Source organism: Cajanus cajan, chromosome 3, assembly GCF_000230855.2.
Source record: "Cajanus cajan strain Asha chromosome 3, NIPB_CcT2T_4, whole genome shotgun sequence".
NCBI lineage: Eukaryota > Viridiplantae > Streptophyta > Magnoliopsida > Fabales > Fabaceae > Cajanus > Cajanus cajan.
This window is the reverse complement of record NC_138519.1, coordinates 13,625,481-13,646,576: the sequence shown is the minus strand read 5'-3', so window position 1 is coordinate 13,646,576 and position 21,096 is coordinate 13,625,481. Positions and strand designations below refer to the sequence as shown.

General features: G+C 30.2%; 1 protein-coding gene across 1 annotated transcript; it reads left to right on the top strand.

Moving 5' to 3' along the window:
* The first annotated feature begins 16,786 nt into the window (after positions 1-16,786).
* Positions 16,787-18,728, top strand: LOC109795758 (glyoxal oxidase-related protein). Its single transcript, XM_020355296.3, has one exon. The coding sequence runs from the start codon at positions 16,921-16,923 to the stop codon at positions 18,502-18,504; it is 1,584 nt and encodes a 527-aa protein (XP_020210885.2). The 5' UTR covers positions 16,787-16,920; the 3' UTR covers positions 18,505-18,728.
* Positions 18,729-21,096: the final 2,368 nt, after the last annotated feature.

The window sequence follows — 21,096 nt, the reverse complement described above, 5'->3', positions numbered from 1 at the left end:
TGAAATCTTAAACTGAATAATTATCTTAACTCATGCAATAATCTATGATATTATTAATTGAGTACTAATTTTACCATCAATTATAAGAATTTATAGAATAGTCATTTGTTTTCATAAATTTTTATGCATGGAGTAGAATATAAATTATCTTCTTATGAAAAATACTCTTTGAAATTTGTTTCGATATGCAATAGTCAATGATGTCAATAAAATAATATTTTTATCTTGAAATTATTTGATTGTGAGAGTTTAAAAACTAGTCATTTACTAGTTTAAATTCTTGTGTAAGAATATTTTCTTTTAAACAAAAATGTGTAAAATATGGAGTTTCTATATCTTAATAAAATACAAAAAATACAACAATAGATAACATTAGTTGGATAACAATTTTATCTTTAATGTTATTATAAGAATTTATTGATTAGTCATTTGCTAACTCAAATCCTTATGTGAATTTTGTTTATTTAATTTCATGATATTAATTGAGTAGCACTTTTACATTTAATATCGTAAATCATAAAAATTTATAGAATAATCATCTACTATCATAAACTTTTACGCATGAGGTAAAATAAAAGTTGTATTTTTATGGAAAATAAATAATATTATTGATAATATTATTTGAATAGAAAATTCTATCTCTAACGTTATCGAATTTTAAAGGTTAATGATTAACCATTTTCTAGCTTAAATTCTTAACAATTTTTTTTAAAAAAATAAAAAATAAAAAAGGCTTATTTCACATATAATTTTTTAAAGGATTAAAATATATTTCTTAGGGGTAAAATAAATATTTGTAAAATTATATAAATTTTTATGATTAATTAAAGATATTGTTTCCAACATGTAGAGTGTTAATACATTTCTTAAATGTAGTTGACTTTTGTGTCCAACTCTAGTTTCAAAGACCACATTTTCTAAAGGGTATTTCAATTTTTTTCCCTTCAAAATCAGATATTGATAATGACTTCATAAAAAAAATATTTTTGCATCATTATCATCGTGATTTCGATTACGACAAGGGTAGACAATGGACATTTAAGACTATAGCTAACATGTGAAAATTTTTGTAGGCTACAAACTATTTTAATATCAAGAAGCCTTGGACCAGACATGTAAAATTGTAGTTAACATGATCAAAGGAAATTCTCTAAAGGAGGTTCGGAAGACTTGTAATAAAATTTGAATGATTTTCAGAAAATATGAATTAAAGATCTATCATGTGGATTTTTATCAATGTTATATGTAACAATCTGGCTTGGTTCTTACGCTGTACGACACAATCACTAATAGTGAAAAATAGCTAACTTAAGACTATAGACATACAAATATTAGAACGTATTATATTGCATGTATATAAAGGAAATCAACTAAACAAATAGATGTAATATAAATATAATAATCCAGTAATGTAAATTATACATCCTACTGATCAAGCAACTACACTGTCTATACAAATCTACCACTATTGGGTAGTCAAAAAAAATATCTTCCAACTCTTATGCCACTAGGTGGCCTCCATAGTAACTCTCAAGTCCTATTCATGTTCTACTCTCATACCATGTATGATCATCCCAGTCCACACTACATGAAAACACGCAAGGATAAGTTAGAATTAAAAGAAATAACATATAGATACAACATAAGAACATCACATCACCATCTCATTTTTAACAACACAATGATAGAACATCATAGTATACAACATAAATCAACACAACAACACATGTCATCACGGTTCAACATAGCATATGAACAACATAATCAACTCAACACATCATATGCTTAACATAACAACTATATGCATCGTCATGCATGTCAACTAGGAGATATCTTGCAACAAAGGATCAGCAGTTTAAATGGTTTGGCCCTACCTAACCAACAACACAGGGTGATCTTTTTGGATTTGCTAAATCAATAACAAATTGGATATAAATCCACAACACAACAACTCGGTTTCTCATATGTTGCTAATTAAACAAGAAAGTATAGTACTGATGTTATGATAGAACAACTAGGTATGGGCCTATCACAACATTAGCTAGCTTAACCAAGCCTCCTATGGGGATTAGCCCACTGACTACCCTTCAAATACTACAACCTTTTGATACTTGATTAGGAACTAAGTTCCCGACTTCAACTGTACTTAGTTGGTCACTTATAATCAGTATAGCTCAACTTGACCCCTATATTATGGTCACTTATATACGTGTGTCTCAACCTTCCCACACACGATACCAACAAAGTTCTAAAGGAGAAACAACACAACATCCACTACAAGGGTCAAATTTTTAAGAAAGATTTTCAAAAAGTTTGGGCTCTTGGAATACCACAACACAATATCCACATAATGAGATATCCAACTTTTGAAAACATCTCCTCTAGTTCTAAGTGGTCAATACAACTCAATAACACAACAACAAAATCAACACACAACTTTACATCTCACAACTTAATCATCACAACTCATTTTCAACTATATAATCAACTAACATATTAACAACACATTATATATTAAACTCAACTACACAACCAACATACAACATGGTCAACACACATCTCATATTTCATATCTATTCATCATCTAACAACTCACAACAAAATCATCACATACTATTTCATCATTACAACTTATTCACCATATATTCATGTAATAACTTAAAACACGAGCATCCAACACTTCATCAATCACAACATCATGTTTTCTTCAACAAATAACACCCGACACTACTCACCTTACACTCAACGTCATCCAAACAAGGAGCATGGCTAAGGTAGAGGCCCCTAAGATCTCGCACCTGGCATGGTAAACTACTATGCTCAACCCCATCTCAAACAAAAAGTCTCTACCTAACCCTTGCCCGACATCACCACATTGGCACCCAATGAAATTCAAACATAGAGCTCTAGCTTAGACACATTAGGCGCCACTCAACTTTGGGCCTAGCGTCGCTAAGTCAGAGAGCTCTCAAGGTTCTCACACCTAGTGCCATTCAACCACACCCAACGTTGTCCTAAATCGAGACAAGTCTCTCTCTTCACACTCGATGTCACCAATCCTAAGCTCGATGTGATTAAGATAAAGAGCTTCGAGTTAGAACAACATCCAACGCCTTGAAGGCGTGCTCGATGCAGTATCAGAATTCTACATTTGTAGAATCCATTTTTTAGCCACAACCTGAAATTCAAAAGAAATCCAACACATGCAACCAATAATAATGTTTCTACTCAAAACAAACAACTCATTTTCTACAAAAAAAAGCAACATGCAACAACAACATATATCAAATAATCATATTCTTCCTCATGCACTTCAACCTCAACCTTCATACATTTCTACACCAAATTCAATTAACTCAACCATATAAGTTATAAATCTAATCAATGATCAATACCAACATCACCCAACAACTCCATCATACAACAAGGAAAACATAAATCTAGCTTCCTTTACCTCGGGTAGCTCGATTCCAAGGTAAAAGAGAAGAATGATTCAAGCTCTGAAATGAAATCAACTACTTAATTCAAGGTTCCCACCACCTAAATCACAACAACACAACTTATAAAAGGATTATAAGAAGAAGAGAAAAAGATTGAGAGAAAAAGAGTTCACAGACCAAATACCTTTTTTTTTCCTAGAATTCTATTTATGAGAGAAATGAGTTTATGCGACTTTGTTTAAAATATAAACCTCATATACTCTTCCCTCTAGGGTTAAACTAGATTTCTATCCAAAAAAAACCCCCTCTCAACACCATTGAAGCTCTAAAGGGATTCTCAGACTCTTAAGTCTCTCAACACTGAAAACTCAACTTAATATCATAAGACAACTAAGTGTAATATAACACTATCACAATCTATAGTGTTACATTATACTTGTTTTTTTTATATTTCAAACTATTTTAAATTGAATTTATAGTTAATAACAATGATTTAGTAGTTTGGTTTAAAAATGTTGATTTTAAATTGATTTTTTATAATGTAGTTTAGTTTATTGTTAACAATAGTTTAGTTTATATTATAGTTTAGTTTGAACTTATAGAACTATAGTGAACTAAACTAGAAAATAGTTTAGTTCAATTTAGTCAATTTTTGTTCTAGTTTAGTTCAGTATGGTGAACTATTCATTATAATTCAGTTTAGTTTTCTTAGTTTAGTTTAGTTCAACAGTTTGAACACCCTTAGTTAACACTACTAAAAATAAAGAAAAAGAAGGATAATTGTTTATGATTTACACACTTGAAGTTAAGTAAATTACACAATTATTACACATTTGAAGTTAAGTAAATCAGACCATTATCATCAAGGTGAAGTTAGTTATGTTTACCCAAATGATAATGTTACAAGAGTTGGGTTAATTATTCTATCTGAAACATTTATATAGTCATAATCTTTTAGACGGAGGAATTTGTTGGGAATGACACACATACAAATGCACACATTAATAGACAAAAAATATAAGAACAAAGAATATAGAGTGAAAATTGAGTAGAGAAAAACTTATTTTCATATTTGTGTATTACACATGACTATCATCTATAGAGTAACAATATGTTCAAACACATATTTATAAAGTATATTAAATTCTAATTATCAACTCAACAGGAGATACAAACACAACACTGATAGTTTAAGGTACATAAATGATAGCTACATACTATATCCTAAGATTATACAAGCTGATGATACATTTGAATTATAGTGCTACAAAAATTAACATTTTAACCAGTTTTTAATGCCTCAGTTAAACTTTTTTTAATTTTTTTTTTATCTTAATTGAACTTTTTCGGTCATATAGTTGAAAATTTTTCAACGTATAGAGTAACATCAAATGGTTGACTAGCTGAGAAGACCATTTTGAAATGTTCAAAATTAGTCACCACTTAAGGTATCATTCTCAAGAAAACCGAAAGGGAGTCATGAAAGCAAAATATAAAAAAGCAGGTGAAAAATGAATTTGAGTGACATAATTATAAAATATGATCAAAAACTCTTTTTTTTTTTTTTAATGGATGGATGAAAGTATAACATTTATTTATGTTTTTATAGAAGATGGTATTTCCTTCTTGTTATATGAGACATTAAATTAATCCTTGTAAATCAAGGATTTTTCATTTTTTTAATAAATAAATGACAATATTATTTTTATGCGCAAATAATTAAATAGATATTTATAATATATTTGTTATAGATTTACTAATAAAATTAATTTAAATATTTATGATTATTTTAAATTTTATAAAATATTAAATGGATTAAAATTATTATCTATAATTTATGTATAATATATGTAGATGAATCTCATTCAAAATTTATACTAAAATTGTATATGAGAATATATCAAATAGTTTACATTTATATCTATTTATCTATATATATATATATATATATATATATATATATATATATATTTATTATACTTATAATAATTTTTTTATATAAATTTCACAAAAATTACATTCTTTGTACTATAAGTAAGGAAGCATAATCATTAGAATTTATGTATTTTTTTTTCTTTTTTAAGATATGTGCTTATAGTACAAGTCATATTATTAATTATATGAGATATATTTTGACGTTAAATTTACAAATTATATGTATATATAGAGACATTAATTAAATTACTTCAAAAATAACTCTTAATAAATTATTCTACTCAATAAATTATAGAGTAAGTTGAGTTTTAACAATTTATCTATTAAACTAGTCGTAAAAAAAATACTTTCCAAAAAATAAAAAATTTGAAAATCACTCAATAATCATAAAATAATACTTTCTAAAATAATTTAAAATTTATAAACATAATTTATATTTTAAGAATTTTTAATTTAATCGTTACATAGTTAAAATTGAATATACATATTATTGAATTGAGAAACTTTACGAAAAATTATTCTTAGATTAATTTGATCCTTTATATATATATATATATATATATATATATATTAAGGATTTATATGCACCTAACTTGGAGGCTCTGCCACCATTACTGGGAAGTATAAGTTCTGAGAATATTAATTCTGTTGAATAAATATTGAATCATATTTTATTCTTCATATCATTTGGAATATCATCTACAAACTTAGACTTTCCTGAAAATAAATTTATTAGCCCAACCTTGCCTAGTTCATTGTGAGTAGTCTTAGCGTTGGTAAGCCAGTGAGTGGTAGTAAGTCCTGAGGAAAGGCAGTAAAACCCGTAGGTGTTCCCGTGAAAGAATTACTTGTGTGATAGGATGGAAAGGTTAATAAAAGTATTTAAAGGCAAAGAAAAGTTTGAAGAAGATATGAAAAATGATGAAGAAAATAATATGAATCAGTTGATGCAACACGAATTAATAATTCCAGAAATAGAAAATCAGTTAAATAAGTGGACCCTTCCAAAGTTAAAAATTTCAAATATTTATGAAAAAGAATGGACAGATAAATTTACAACTGAATACATAATAAAAACAGTAGATAAAGAAATTGAACTTAAAACAAGTCATGAACAAATTCCACTAATAACCAAAGCATTAATAGTTGAACATATAAAAAATTATAAATACATGCATATAGGATCAATACAAATAGCAATAAAACCCTTATTTAGATTAGGCATGGACACGCCTATGTTTGTAGCCTTAAGAGATAATAGGCCAACTGAACTAGAAAGTCAAATTTTGGCTATGTTTGAAACAAATTTACATCAAGGACCAGTGTACATTAATAACTATCCGAACTATTCAGTAGCCCTTAAAAGTCTTCATAATACTGATAATAATTTAATATTGGATGTTAAAATACTTGAAAATAAATGGAATAAAAATTCATATCCAGTAGCAATAATATATAGAATATATTATAAAGTCATGAAAACCCATTTAGCTCCTAGAGCTCTATTAATGTCTCCCAAAGATGAAACCACTATGCTTTTAATAAACCCTGAAAAAATAAGTGCAGTAGTTCCTAAAACTTTAAAGCATAATGAAATAACCATGGGATTAAAATGGAAAATAGAAGATATTTTAAAACCAGACCCTCCAGACCTAGTAGAAGTAGAAGAAATAATTGAATATAAATCAGGAACAGTAGAAGTTTCATTTACCCCATTAAGAAGAATAGAGTCTTTAAGAATAGGAGAAAGTTCAAAAGCATCCCCTCAAACTTTTCATACAGCACGAAGATCCTTAGATAAATCTAGTTTTACATATCATAAAACTATGAATTTAAGAGGAATTAGACCAGATCATATAGTACCCACACCAGAATATAATTGGGAAGAAGCTAAAACTCATAATTCGCCATCAAATACTGAACTAGCAGGAGAAGAACATATAGATACCTCTATAAATGTAATTAAAAAATTTGAAATAAATAAAGATATGATAAAGCAAGAATTTTTAGCAAAAGAAAACCAAGACAAAAGAAAATGGTTTTTTGAAACATTCTCCCAACAAGAATTAAAAAATTTCAGAGAATCTTATTATAAATACTTAGAAGAAATTCAAGAAAATATTCCTTATTTTAATTGGTTTGAAGAAAATTGTTTAAAAACTTTAAGTATAAATGTTTTAAAACATGCTGAAAAGATTTGGAAAACAAAATCAGGAGAAAGAATAAGCGAAATACCTCCTTTAGAAGAAGTAAGATTTCCAAATATAGAAAATAAAGAGGTAATAGCGTCACCCTTTAAGATGATAGGAAAAAGAAATTTAGATGAAAATATATCAGTCCTAGATATACAAAATGTTCATAGTCAATTAAATTATACAAATCAATTATTACATCAAGTGGCAATAAAAAATTTTGAAGAAAAATCCGAAATAAAAAATGTAAATCCTTTAGGAATAAAGCCTTTAGAAAGATCATTAATAACTCCTACAAGATTTACAGATAAGGAATATAAAGAATTTAAACTAGGAAGTAATACAGAAAATTTATTAACAGAAATTAATAAAAAATTAGAAAAATTAAATATAAAAAACATTAATATATTAGAAATTCCTCAAGAAGAAATAGGAAGTATAAACCCATAAGATTTAGAAAATGATATATTTAGAATACAAAGAAAATTTAATCAAAATCCCAACACAAACAATATGCCCACTACTAGAAATTATTATAGAAGACCTACACTGCCAGACATACAATTTGAAGAATGGAATTTAGAAAGTCCTTCTACCTTCAATGGTGAAGGAATAACTGAATGGAATATAGATGGATTAACCGAACATCAAATATTAAGAAAAACCCATGAAATATCTATGGCTGCCTCTGCATATAGAGCAAAGCATAATGAGGCCCAAACTGCAAAACTTTTAATAGCTGGATTTACTGGATCATTAAAAGGATGGTGGGATAATTATCTTACCCAAGAACAAAGAAATTATATTTTAAATATAGTAAAAGTTGAAGAAGGAATAACTATCCCATTAATGGTAGAAACTTTAATAATATCTATAATTCAAAGTTTTATAGGAGATTCGAATATTTTTTATAATAAAACAAATACCCTCTTGCATAATTTAAGATGTCCCACTTTAGGAGATTTTAGATGGTATGTAGACAATTTTATTATGATGGTAATGACTAGGGCAGATTGTAAAGAAAATTTTTGGAAAGAAAAATTTATTGCAGGATTGCCCCCCGTTTTTGCTACGAAAGTTAGAGAAAAATTAAGTCAAACCTATGATGAAAACTTACAAGAATTAACCTATGGAAGGATAATTGCAGTAATAAAAACTAATGCTTTAGAATTTTGTAATAATATGAAATTAGAAAAATAAATTAAAAGACAAAAATAAAGTGGAATAAAAGAATTAGGAAATTTCTGTGCTCAATATGGGTACGAAGGAATAACACCCCCATCAAGAAAATATAAAAAGAATATTAGAAAGCCTTTTAAAAGAAGCCAATCTTTTAGAAAAAGTAATGTGCCTTTTAAGAAGAAAAAATTTTCTAATAATAATAAAAATTTTAAAAAACAAACCTTTTATAATAAAAACAAAGGAATAGTTTGTTTTAAATGTGGAAGATATGGTCATATGAAAAAAGATTGTAGAGTTAAAGAAAAGATAAATAATTTAAATATGTCTGAAGAATTAAAAGAGCAAATTGCAAAACTTTTACTTTATGAGTCAGAAAGTGAAGAAGAAGAAAATAGTAGTGAAGAATATATAGATAATATAGGCACAAGTAGTGAAGAAGAAAGTGAATGTGAATGTGAAGAAAATCCTTGTTCATGTTCATTTAGCATAAATGTAATTACGTCCGAAGCAAAATTAATATTAGAAATAGTAGAAAAACTTCCAAATGAAGAAGAAAAACTAGAATATCTAAGTAAATTAAAAGATTTAATATTAGAAGACAAAACCCATGAAGAATCTACCACTCTTGAATTTAGTGGATATGATTTTTCACAAATATTAAAGAAAGCTTCCATAAAAGAGAAACCTGTAAATATTAAAGACTTGCAAAGAGAAATAAATGAATTAAAAGAAGAAATTAATATAATAAAAACCCAATTAATAGAAATAAAACAAACAACTTATCAACAAAATGAACAAATAAAAGAAATCCTTGAACAAGATAAACCATCCACGTCAATAAATTCAGAAGAAAATATAGTTATAAGACAGATAAAAATAATACAGCAAAAATGGTTAATATTAAAAATTGGAAAAACATATCATAAAATTTTTACAGCTTTAGTAGATTCGGGAGCAGATTTAAATTGTATAAGAGAAGGTTTAATACCAACCCAATATTATGAAAAAACTGTTCAAATCCTAAGAGTAGCAAACTCTAATAGATTAAAGGTAAAATATAAACTTTTGAAAGCATATATTTGTAATAAGGGAACTTGTTTTAAAAATACGTTGATTTTAACTCCAGATATAAGTGAAGAAATGATTTTAGGAACACCTTTTTTAACTCAAATATATCCTTTTACAGTAACTTCAGAAGGAATACAATTTAAAGAATTGTTATTTGAATTTATAAAACCAGCAACAACAAAAGCAATACATAATGTAAAAGATATAAATGAAGAAAATTTTATAACAAGAATACAAGCAAAAACAGAACAAATAAAATATTTAAAAAATGAAATAAAATATAAACAAATTGAAGAAAAATTGCAAGATTCAAAGATTAAAAAAGAGTTCGAAAATATTGAAAAAGAAATAGTAAGAGAAATATGTTCAGATGTTCCTAATGCATTTTGGGAACGAAATTATTTTGAAATAGAATTACCATATGAAGAAGGATTTGTGGAAAAGAATATCCCTACGAAAGCTAAACCAGTACAATTGAATAAAGAAACTCTAGAATACTGTAGAAAAGAAATTCAACAATTTTTAGATAAAAAGTTAATAAGACCTAGTAAATCTCCCTGGAGCTGTGTAGCATTTTATGTACAAAATGCTTCAGAAATAGAAAGGGGAGAACCTAGAATGGTCATTAATTATAAACCATTGAATAAAGTATTAAAATGGATAAGATACCCTCTTCCTAATAAGTCAGAACTAATAAGTAGAATTTATAATGCTACCATATTTTCAAAGTTTGATATGAAAAGTGGTTATTATCAAATAAAAGTAAAAGAAGAAGATAAATACAAAACAACATTTGTAGTACCATTTGGCCAATATGAATGGAATGTAATGCCAATGGGACTAAAAAATGCCCCCTCCGAATTTCAAAATATAATGAATACAATATTAAACCCATATTCAAAATTTGCACTAGTTTATATAGATGATGTGTTAATATTTTCAGAATCAATTGAACAACATCTAAAACATTTGAAAATATTTAAAAATCTAATTAAAAGAAATGGGATGGTTATTTCACAAAAGAAAATTAAATTAGCACAAACAAAAATTAGATTTTTGGGACACGATATTTATCAAGGAACCATTACCCCTATAAAAAGAAGTATAAAATTTTCAGAAAAATTTCCCGATGAAATAAAAGATAAAAATCAATTACAAAGATTTTTGGGTTGTGTAAATTATATAGCAGATTTCATCCCAAACATTAGAATATTATGTAAACCCCTCTATAATAGGCTTAGAAAAAATCCAAAACCTTGGACTCCTGAGCTAACCAAAATAGTTCAAGAAGTAAAAGTCCAAGTAAAATCATTGCCTTGTCTAGGAATCCCAAATCCCAAGGCCCAATTAATAGTAGAAACCGATGCTTCAGAACAAGGATATGGAGGGATACTTAAACAAAAAATAGGAACCCATCCTGAACAAATAGTAAAATATCATTCAGGAATATGGAATTCAGCTCAAACCAAATATAGTACTATTAAAAAAGAAATTTTAAGCATTGTGTTGTGTATGCAAAAATTTCAGCATGATTTAATAAACAAGAAATTTCTTTTGAGAATAGATTGTAAATCAGCAAAAGAAGTTTTAGAAAAAGATGTTAAAAATTTGGTTTCGAAACAAATTTTCGCCAGATGGCAAAGTTTAATATCTTGTTTTGATTTTGAAATTGAGTTCATAAAAGGAAAGAATAATTCAATTCCAGATTTTTTAACAAGAGAATTTTTGCAGGGCTTCACCCATGTCCACCCCAATAAAGAAAATGGGCTCTCAGCCCAATCCCTCTGAAAAACCTGGGCCATCTAGTCTTTCAATAGATGACTTCTCTCCATCATACTCAAAAGCCTCCCAAACCCGAAAATTACCCAATACCTTGAAAAATCCCCTTGAAAACAAATTCACAGTACTGACTCATAGCCCAAATACCCCTGAACAAGCCACCTCTTCTACCTCTAAAATTATCCCAAAAGAATTTCATATCCTTGAACAGTGTCAACATGTGGTAACTCTTGAAGACCATTGGCAAGAGGAAGATCCCTGGAAAATAGTACAAAGTCTAGCTCCTCCTCATTGGAGTTGGATACCAAAAAATGAAAATTTGAAGAAAAACAAATTTTTTTATCAATTTATTTTAATAGATACAGGATCCGTAGAAATTACCCCAGTAGCAGATTCAAAGAACCCATCTATAATAAATTATTCTAAATTAAAAATAGCAAAAGTGTTGTCTTACCATGATTGGAAGCAACACCCTTTCACCGAAAAGAATTTTTCTAGACCTTTTGATCCTCCTTCATATTCATATTTTGATTATCAAAAGGCCTGGACCTATATTTTATTAGAAGAAAACCCTAAACACTCTTGGTATATCAATTTTAAAAATGAATTACCCCTTCCAATACCAAACTGGTTTGTAGATTGGTTCTTTCAAATAAGCCCAGTTCAGTCTATAATCCCTGAAAATATCTTGAATATATACCGAAAATATAAGATCCTCACCCCAAATCAACCACCCCACCTACGTCTCATAAAATTTTGTTCTACTATGGGCATAAGCTGGCTCTTGGCCCATCTTCTTGAAATCCACCAGCATAAAGAAGATACTTATCCAAAATTTATTTGTCGAAAAACCAAAGTTTTTTGGTGGAAAAAGTTCGAAGTCAAATATGTTGAAGATAGGTTTCAGAAATGGAAAACTTTGGGTCTTCAATCACCAGTTAAGGCCCAGCCCATTCCGATGATTGAAAAGCCCCTTACAAAGAATATCTTGGAAAACCTCTCTTCCTCTAAAGAAGAAAAGGCTCTATTGAAAAAACAATTGATAGATGCTTTGTCCTCTTTAGGAACAGAATCTGACGAAGAAGAAATTGAAGACTGCTATACCATACAGATGGCTCAAGCTCCAGTAAAAAATCAAATTGAAAATCGTATAGGAGCTATTTTGGAAAAGTTAACAACAGTGGTAGATGAAGACCAAAGATGGAATATTTCTGAAGACTTGTGAAAATTATGGCATCTGAGTAAGAAGTCGTGGGTCCCTTGTTTCCCACGTCGCCCAAAAGATGCTTTTGTATTTTGTCTTTTGCGTCGGCGGTCTAAAGTAAAGATTCGCCAGTTGTATTTGTCTTTTGTGTCAGCAGCCTAAATAGTAAAGGTTTGCCAGTTGTAACTATTTTTGTTTAGATGATAACACGTGTATGTATAAGATGTGTTATCAGAAAGATAAAGTCTGGTTCTTTGTCTATAAAAGGCCTCTCATCTAGAGGAGAAAGACACAGCTCTTCCGAGCCTTAAATTTGTACCTCTCTTTGAGTCTCCTTCCTAGCTAAGAACCCTGGCTCCGAGTCTGTAAAATTCTCTGTAAGTTTTATTGTATAAATGATAATATATTTTGAAGATGGTTATGTTTGGATATATTTGTATGAAGATTATCTTAGACATGATTATCGTGTTTTTGTAAAATTCTTTTTACATCGAATTTCTTATTTTATTCCCATATTAATTTATATTGAAGATTGGCGCTCTGATGAAGAATATGAGAATATTATCCATAATTTTGAAACATTAAGGACTCTTACTGAAAATATAGAACCCTTAATAAATGAATTTATTTTCTTTTAAAATTCAGCTCCTCTTTCTTTAATTAATATTAATATTCCGCTCCTCTTTTATGAATATCTGGTACCATATATATATATAATACAACTAGAGTACAATTTATAATTTCAATTCAACATCATTTTTTAATTAAATAAATATGCAGTATTCATAATTCCGGATATTCTACTTTAATAAAACTGTAACTAAAACAAAGAACTTAGTCTGTGACTTTATATAATCGTCATTCAAATAGACCTTTATAAGAAACTTAATTATAAACTTCTTCTCATTATTTTTCTTTTAAAACCATTCCACACTCCTTAATAACTTTCGAATATAAACTCCTAAATTTGAATCCATGCATTTCTCATCAATGAATGGCGACTATACAATGTTCTAATTGTTAGGATTGTCAAATTTGTGAGATGTTGGTTAGAAAATGACTCCTGTCAAGCTTTGAAGCAAAAGAACAACAACAACACACACAGAAAACAAACAGAAAAGAAAAAGAAAAGAAAAAGATGCTTTAATCTTTACTATTATTATATATTATATAATAACTTGGTTGTGCTCTCTCAGTCTCTCTCTTCTTTTGTCTTTGATTCTAAGGCTACCAAAGGCCAACCACATAATTGATATCAACCTGCCGGAAAATGCCATCAATGATTAAAAGGGCATCACATTTAATTTAATTTAATCGATTGTTGTTCTCAATTAATCTCATATATTCCTATATAAAAACAATGATATATATTACCAAAAACCAAAATAAAGTTGTATAAAAAACTGATATTATTACCTAATCATGTTGTAATTTTCAATTTTTTAAAAGTGACAAAACTAAAACCTTCTGATCTTACGTGCCATGTATATATTATAGGGATACAGAGGAAGAAGAAGATGGTTGTTCTATGTTAGCAAAAGAATGACCAAAAATGGGAAAAAAAATATGGTAGAGCAATTTAGGCAGTTTGGATCATTTTATTTTTAGGATGGGGTATACAAAAGACCTCTTTGTCGAATGCGTCTGAATAATTTTATGAATGTTTCTATTTTTTTTAATTATAATTCATTATTAAAATCAATTGTTATTGAAAATGAAAAATAAATCACAAATAAAGTTTTGAAAATCATTATTGAATTAATAACCAGAATTCCAATTCACTTTTTCAAGTTTCCCATCTTCCTTGTCATGGAGAGGAAAAGGTAAAAAGAGTAGATAAAAAAACAAGGAGGCAAAAGTGGGGGAAGAATCTCATTCTCTGTAATTTACCACATGATTTTCTACTTCATGTCTTTTCCCTTATTCATACAATATCTTGTATCGGACATCATCGTTGCCCTTTTACTTCTTTCATCTTAATTTCTCCTTCATGTGATGTCTTCTGTATTATCCGTACTGTCAAGCCGAGCTTAAACTCGGTATTGAAGCGCAGGTGGACATCGGATACGCGTCGCATGACATGGCCAAGACAAAGGCACACTATCTGAACAGGTCACAACCGACCTCAGGCCCAAGGCCTAGATAAACCCTAATTTACACTAAGATACGTGCATTACATATACGAAACTTATACACTCACAAACACTAACTTTAGCATCAAAGTCTCTTTTGCAGGTACCACTCCCACTTTGGAACAGCGAACGCATCCAGCGAAGGAGACTCACCAATCTTGCTCAGCAGATCGTCCCCTACGACCGATCTCCAGTAAGAACATCTTCTATAGTTAAAGCATGACATTCCTTATCCAAATATGATAAAATCCAACAAAAGAATGAGTTTAATTGAATCGTGAAATTAAGTAAATTACATTCACACTTTTAAGATTTCGTAAAATGTTGCATATGCTTTATACTTATTTTATAACTACACTAGTTCTTCTAATTATTTAAAAAATATTATACTGACACCTCTTATATATTACATTGACCGTTTTAATTGTTTAAAAATTACATTGAATTAGAATTGATCATTTTGGGTCAGACTAAGTCAAAACTACCTCAAACCTTAATTACATTGAATTAGATCCTTTTTGACATCTTTACCTAATGTAACCGTAATACTAGCCCATTACATGTGAGGACGTGCTCATGCCAACGCAAATTCAAATTCCAAGTACAATGAATCACAGGACCAAGCTAAATTATTCAATAGAAATAATATGAATTGTTTTAAGTCACATATAATTAACTGAATTTTAATGGATAAAAAAATAAGTGAATTTTAAGTTGTTCCAACTAAAGTGAAATTCTAGAATATTGGTTTTGAATCTTCACAATAACTGGTCCAAATAGTATCATCTCTCTTTTTATTGATTGTAATGTTAATTTTAGCGTCACACTTCACAGTTCATCACCATTGATCTTCTTCTTTACTTTCCTTTTTTGTCCGTTTAGTTTTGGATAATATATCATCGGCTTGAGTCACTTGTCTCGCTCACCATTGAAATTGAAACCCAAAGCATTACAATTTAAAAACCGCTTAACCCCGTTGTCTTCAAAAAAAACACCCGTTATGTGCCTCTTGCCACTTGTGTCCTATGTGTCCAAATTTCTCAACTTCGCTTTCCATTTACGTCACCCACCTTCCTATGTGCTATCCATTCTCACACCGCCGACACAAAACCCAATCCACACTTAAATTACGAAAAACGATTATTTCCATTTCCTTCAAATTTTATAAATATAATATTTATATTTATTATATACAATACTTATAAATCTTCACCATACATACTCATAAATGTTTAATTTATCTAAAATTTTACTTATATGATCATTTAAATATTGTCATACATGATTCAACGATAAATTTACAAATTATGTGTTTTTATAAAAATATTAAGTAAACATAAAAAGTTGATAAAAATATTTTATTATAATTACTCTAAATTAATAAAAAAAAATGATAAAGAATTTGTCAATTTGTATAATACAAGCAAATTCAATTTGGCTTTGGAAACTCCATTTCAATTATCCTCTACCTACTGTGATATTGGATATGCGCCACACGACATCGGTCAAGATAAAGATTCATTACTTGAAAAGATCATATCTGATCTCAGGCCCAAGATTCAGATAAACCTTAATTCATACTAAGGTACATGCATTACTTATACGAGACTCATACACCTACAAACACTAACTTTAGCATCAGAGTCTCTTTTGTAGGTATCATCCTCATTTTGGAACAGCAAGCGTACTCAATGAAGGAGGCTCACCAATCTTGTCCAGCAGATCGTCCCCTACAACAGATATCTGGTAAGAACAATTTATAAAGGAGAAAAATAATTAATTTTAAATTATAAAAAAAAGTTATTTTTATTTTTTTGATTTGCTATGAAATTTATCTAAAGGTGGTAATGGAGGTACTCCTTTAAAGTTTCAATTTCAACATCACCCAAAACGGTCCATTACAATTTCGGCAATTATGACTTCCATTCTCATTCTGTATAATTAACGATCCAAGCTTCACCTCACTTCCCCACACACTCTCTATTCCCATGGACAATGTCTCCCTCTACCTCTCATCATGCTTTCTCCTCCTCCTCTTTTACACAACTCCCGCACGTGCCGACCTTCCCGGCACGTGGGAGCTTCTAGTCCCGGACGCCGGCATCGCCTCCATGCACACGGCCGTGACGCGCTTCAACACGGCGGTCCTCCTCGACCGCACCAACATCGGCCCGTCCCGAAAACTGCTCCCGAAAGGCCACTGCCTGAAGCGCGACTGCTACGCCCACTCCGTCCAGCTGGACCTCGCCACGAACGAACTCCGCCCCCTGAAAATCCTCACCGACACGTGGTGCTCCTCCGGGCAGTTCCTCCCCGACGGCACCCTCCTCCAAACCGGCGGCGACCTCGACGGCTTCAGAAAAATCCGAAAATTGGCCCCCTGCAACCGAACCAGTTTCTGCGACTGGGAGGAGCTAAACGACGTCGAATTGTCCCAAGGCAGATGGTACGCCACCAACCAGATTCTCCCAGACGGATCGGTTATTATAGTTGGAGGAAGAGGGTCCAACACGGTCGAGTTTTTTCCACCAAGAAAAAACGGCGCCGTTTCCTTTCCCTTTCTATCCCAAACGGAAGACACGCAAATGGATAACTTATACCCCTACGTCCACCTCCTCCCAAACGGTCACCTTTTCGTCTTCGCCAACACCAACTCCGTCATGTACGATTTCACGCGCCACCTCATCGTCAAGGAGTATCCTAAGCTCGAGGGAGGTCCCAGGAATTACCCTTCGGCGGGGTCGTCGGTAATGCTGGCCTTGCAAGGGGACTATTCCGCCGCCGAGATTGTCGTATGCGGCGGGGCTCAATACGGTGCGTTTTTGATGCGGAGTACGGACACCCCGGCGCACGGTAGCTGCGGGAGGATATTGGCGACCTCGGAGAATCCCAAGTGGGAAATGGAAGACATGCCGTTTGGGAGAATCATGGGGGATATGGTTATGCTTCCGAACGGCGACGTTTTGGTTATTAATGGGGCCATGTCTGGGACTCAGGGGTTTGAGTTGGCGAGTAACCCGTGTTTGAATCCGGTTTTGTATAGACCGGACCAGCCGGTTGGGTTGCGGTTTATGGTTTTGAATCCCGGTTCGGTTCCCAGGCTGTATCATTCCACCGCGAACTTGTTACCGGATGGGCGGGTTTTGCTGGCGGGGAGTAACCCTCACGTGTTGTACCGTTTCGACGCGGAGTTTCCGACCGAGTTACGAGTGGAAGCGTTTTCGCCCGAGTATTTGAGTGCGGACCGGGCGAATGTGAGAGTGGTGATTGAGGAGGTGCCCGAAACGGTGCGTTTTGGGGGGAGTTTCGATGTGGTGGTGTCGGTTGGTTTGCCCGTGGTGGGGATTGTGGAGGTGAACTTGGCGAGTGCGCCTTTCGCCACGCACTCCTTCTCGCAGGGTCAACGTTTGGTCAAACTGCCCGTTACCTCCGCCGTGCCTGACGGCGACGGGAGGTACCGGATCGGGTGCAGGGCTCCGCCCGGCGGGAGGGTGGCGCCGCCCGGGTACTACATGGCGTTCGCCGTGAACCAGGGCGTGCCCAGCGTGGCCAGGTGGATACACGTGTCATAATTTCGAAAAGTTTGATGTGGTTTTGGAAATGTGTTTATTTATTTATTTATTGTTTTTTATTTTTGGGCAAGTGGGAGATTCTGCAATTGTTAATAAGTAAGAAGTAAGAATGGAGAGTGTGGATGGTGAATAGTAGCAGCAGGGAATTTAGCTGGTTTAATGAATGTGATTTTTAATTTGGTGGTGCTAAATACCAAGCAAAAAGTAATTGTTTTTTAGATAAAGCGATTGTGACAGGTGCCAAAATATATTAACATAATTGGTTTTGTTTGGTCCATGGGGTCTTAATCAGTGTCTTCATTTTCTACTCAACCCTATATATATAAACAATGCACCAACAAAGTGAAACACAATTTATTGTGCATGTACTTTAAAAAAAAATAAAAATTAGTGAGAAGTAATTTTTTTTAACATAAAATAATCTCTTTTGAAAATTTAGCACACATTGAATAGACAAGTAAATATCTCATTTTAGTTTAAATTCGCAAAAATCAAAATTCAAACTTGGATCCCTTGTCACTTATTTTCATATATTTTTTCATCACTTAAAAAATTTTATTTTACCTTCGGTTTCTACTATCTTACAAAAATATTTTTAGAAGTTCTAAAATTTAGCTAGCATGTTACATACTCACAATTCAAATACAAGTAAAAAAGAAGAAAAAAATATCCTAAGAATTATGATACACCTTTTTTTCTAGATAATGATTCTGGAGTAACTTCCATGCATTATGCATTGCACTAAGCTTCCAATTATGTTTCGAGGCAAGAAAAGCTGGTGGAAAGCGATTATTCACGTTTGAATAGTCTCATGGGATCAAGGACGGAGCCAAGGGGACCTACGGGTGCCACGGCCCCCCCAACAATTTTATTTTTTTTTATATACATATATATTACTATATGGCACAACTTAAGAAATAAAGGTACATACTTGAATAACTTGATCTTGCAATATGTTCGATATATTTATCAAATGTAAATATGAGAAATAATTTTTATTAAATTATGTTAATTATTATCTAGTTTTGTCAGATAATATGCTTTTGATACTTTAATTTTCATTTATTATAAATTATATATTATTTATTCTCGGCCCCCCAGTATTGAAATCCTGGCTCCGTCCCTGCATGGGATGCGATGATTGCTTCTTAAAATGACTTTTGGGACCGAAGTGTTTTTTTGTTCTTCATTTCTCTGAATTCTTGTTAATTATCCCAAGTTCAATAGCAAATGGAATAATATGTTTCAAAATTAAGACTGTATATATCACATATAACTACATGCATAATTTTTCCTATTTGCTTATTTTGTAATAAATTTATTTGCCAAAATTTTCTTTCTATATTTTTATGATTAGTTTTTTTCATAAATATTCTAATTTAAACAGGATAAGACAATAAATCTACAGGTGTATTTTAAGATACTAAGAATTTAAAATTAAATAATTTTTATTTAAATTAATATATTAAATATGATATTTTTAATTATTTTTAAAAATTTTAATTAACATTCTTAAAATAATTAGTTATAAGCATGACTATAACAACCACTAGAATCAAGTTAGTAATTAAAAGAAGGAGTTTAATCAATATATGATGAAGATTTATATTTGATCTTCATCATTATCTTTATTATCTTTTGATATGGATCATTATCTTTGTAATCTGAATAATTTTTTTTTTAAATTCAATGCTTTAAAATTGAGTTAATTTTTAAATAAATTAAGAGAAAATATACAGCATTGAAAAATGAATTTGTGTAAAATAAATAATATTAGTTTGGCGAAATAATATTTTACTATAATATAACTTAGCATTCTTTTTAATGAAATTCTTTCTATCTTTTGCGTTACTAAACTCTTAAAATTTAAGTTATGACAAATATTTTATAACTAGCATTTGAACCAGAGTTGATAATTTTGAAACCATACTTAAATATTTTCTGAAACATAAAAAAATAGTTAAACTAAATATAATTAAAATTATGTATTTTATTTTAATTTTAAGGAATTTAATAACTCAAATAAATAAAAAAACTTAAGAAATAAGTTATAAAGGCAGGGAATATATGTAACTTTTTTTTTAATAAATATGGTAATACACCCTATAAGTTTAACTTAATTTGAATAATTTTTTTCTTTTAAAATGTATATTTCTACCTGTTGTAAAATTTAAAAATATTTTTAATAATTATATACATGCATTTTCTCAAAATGGTGACTGATGAGATATAACTAGATACGTAGCATAAAATTACTCAATAGTATAACGAAATTTATTCTTAAAACAATATAAAATTTATAAAGACAAAACTTATTGAAGAGAAGTACAGTATTAAATACCAATCTCGAAATCGAATTCCTAATATTTAATTACTGATATTTTAATTTGTACAATACATATTTATTGTATATATAATTAATAATTATAAAAATTTATATAAATAAATATTATGTTTTAATATATAAATTGTATTTAAATTTTTTATAAATATATATTTTTAAATATATAAATTATATTTTAGATTTATGATAAATAATTTATATTATATTAATTTTTTATTTATTAATAATTTATTTTAAAATATTAATAT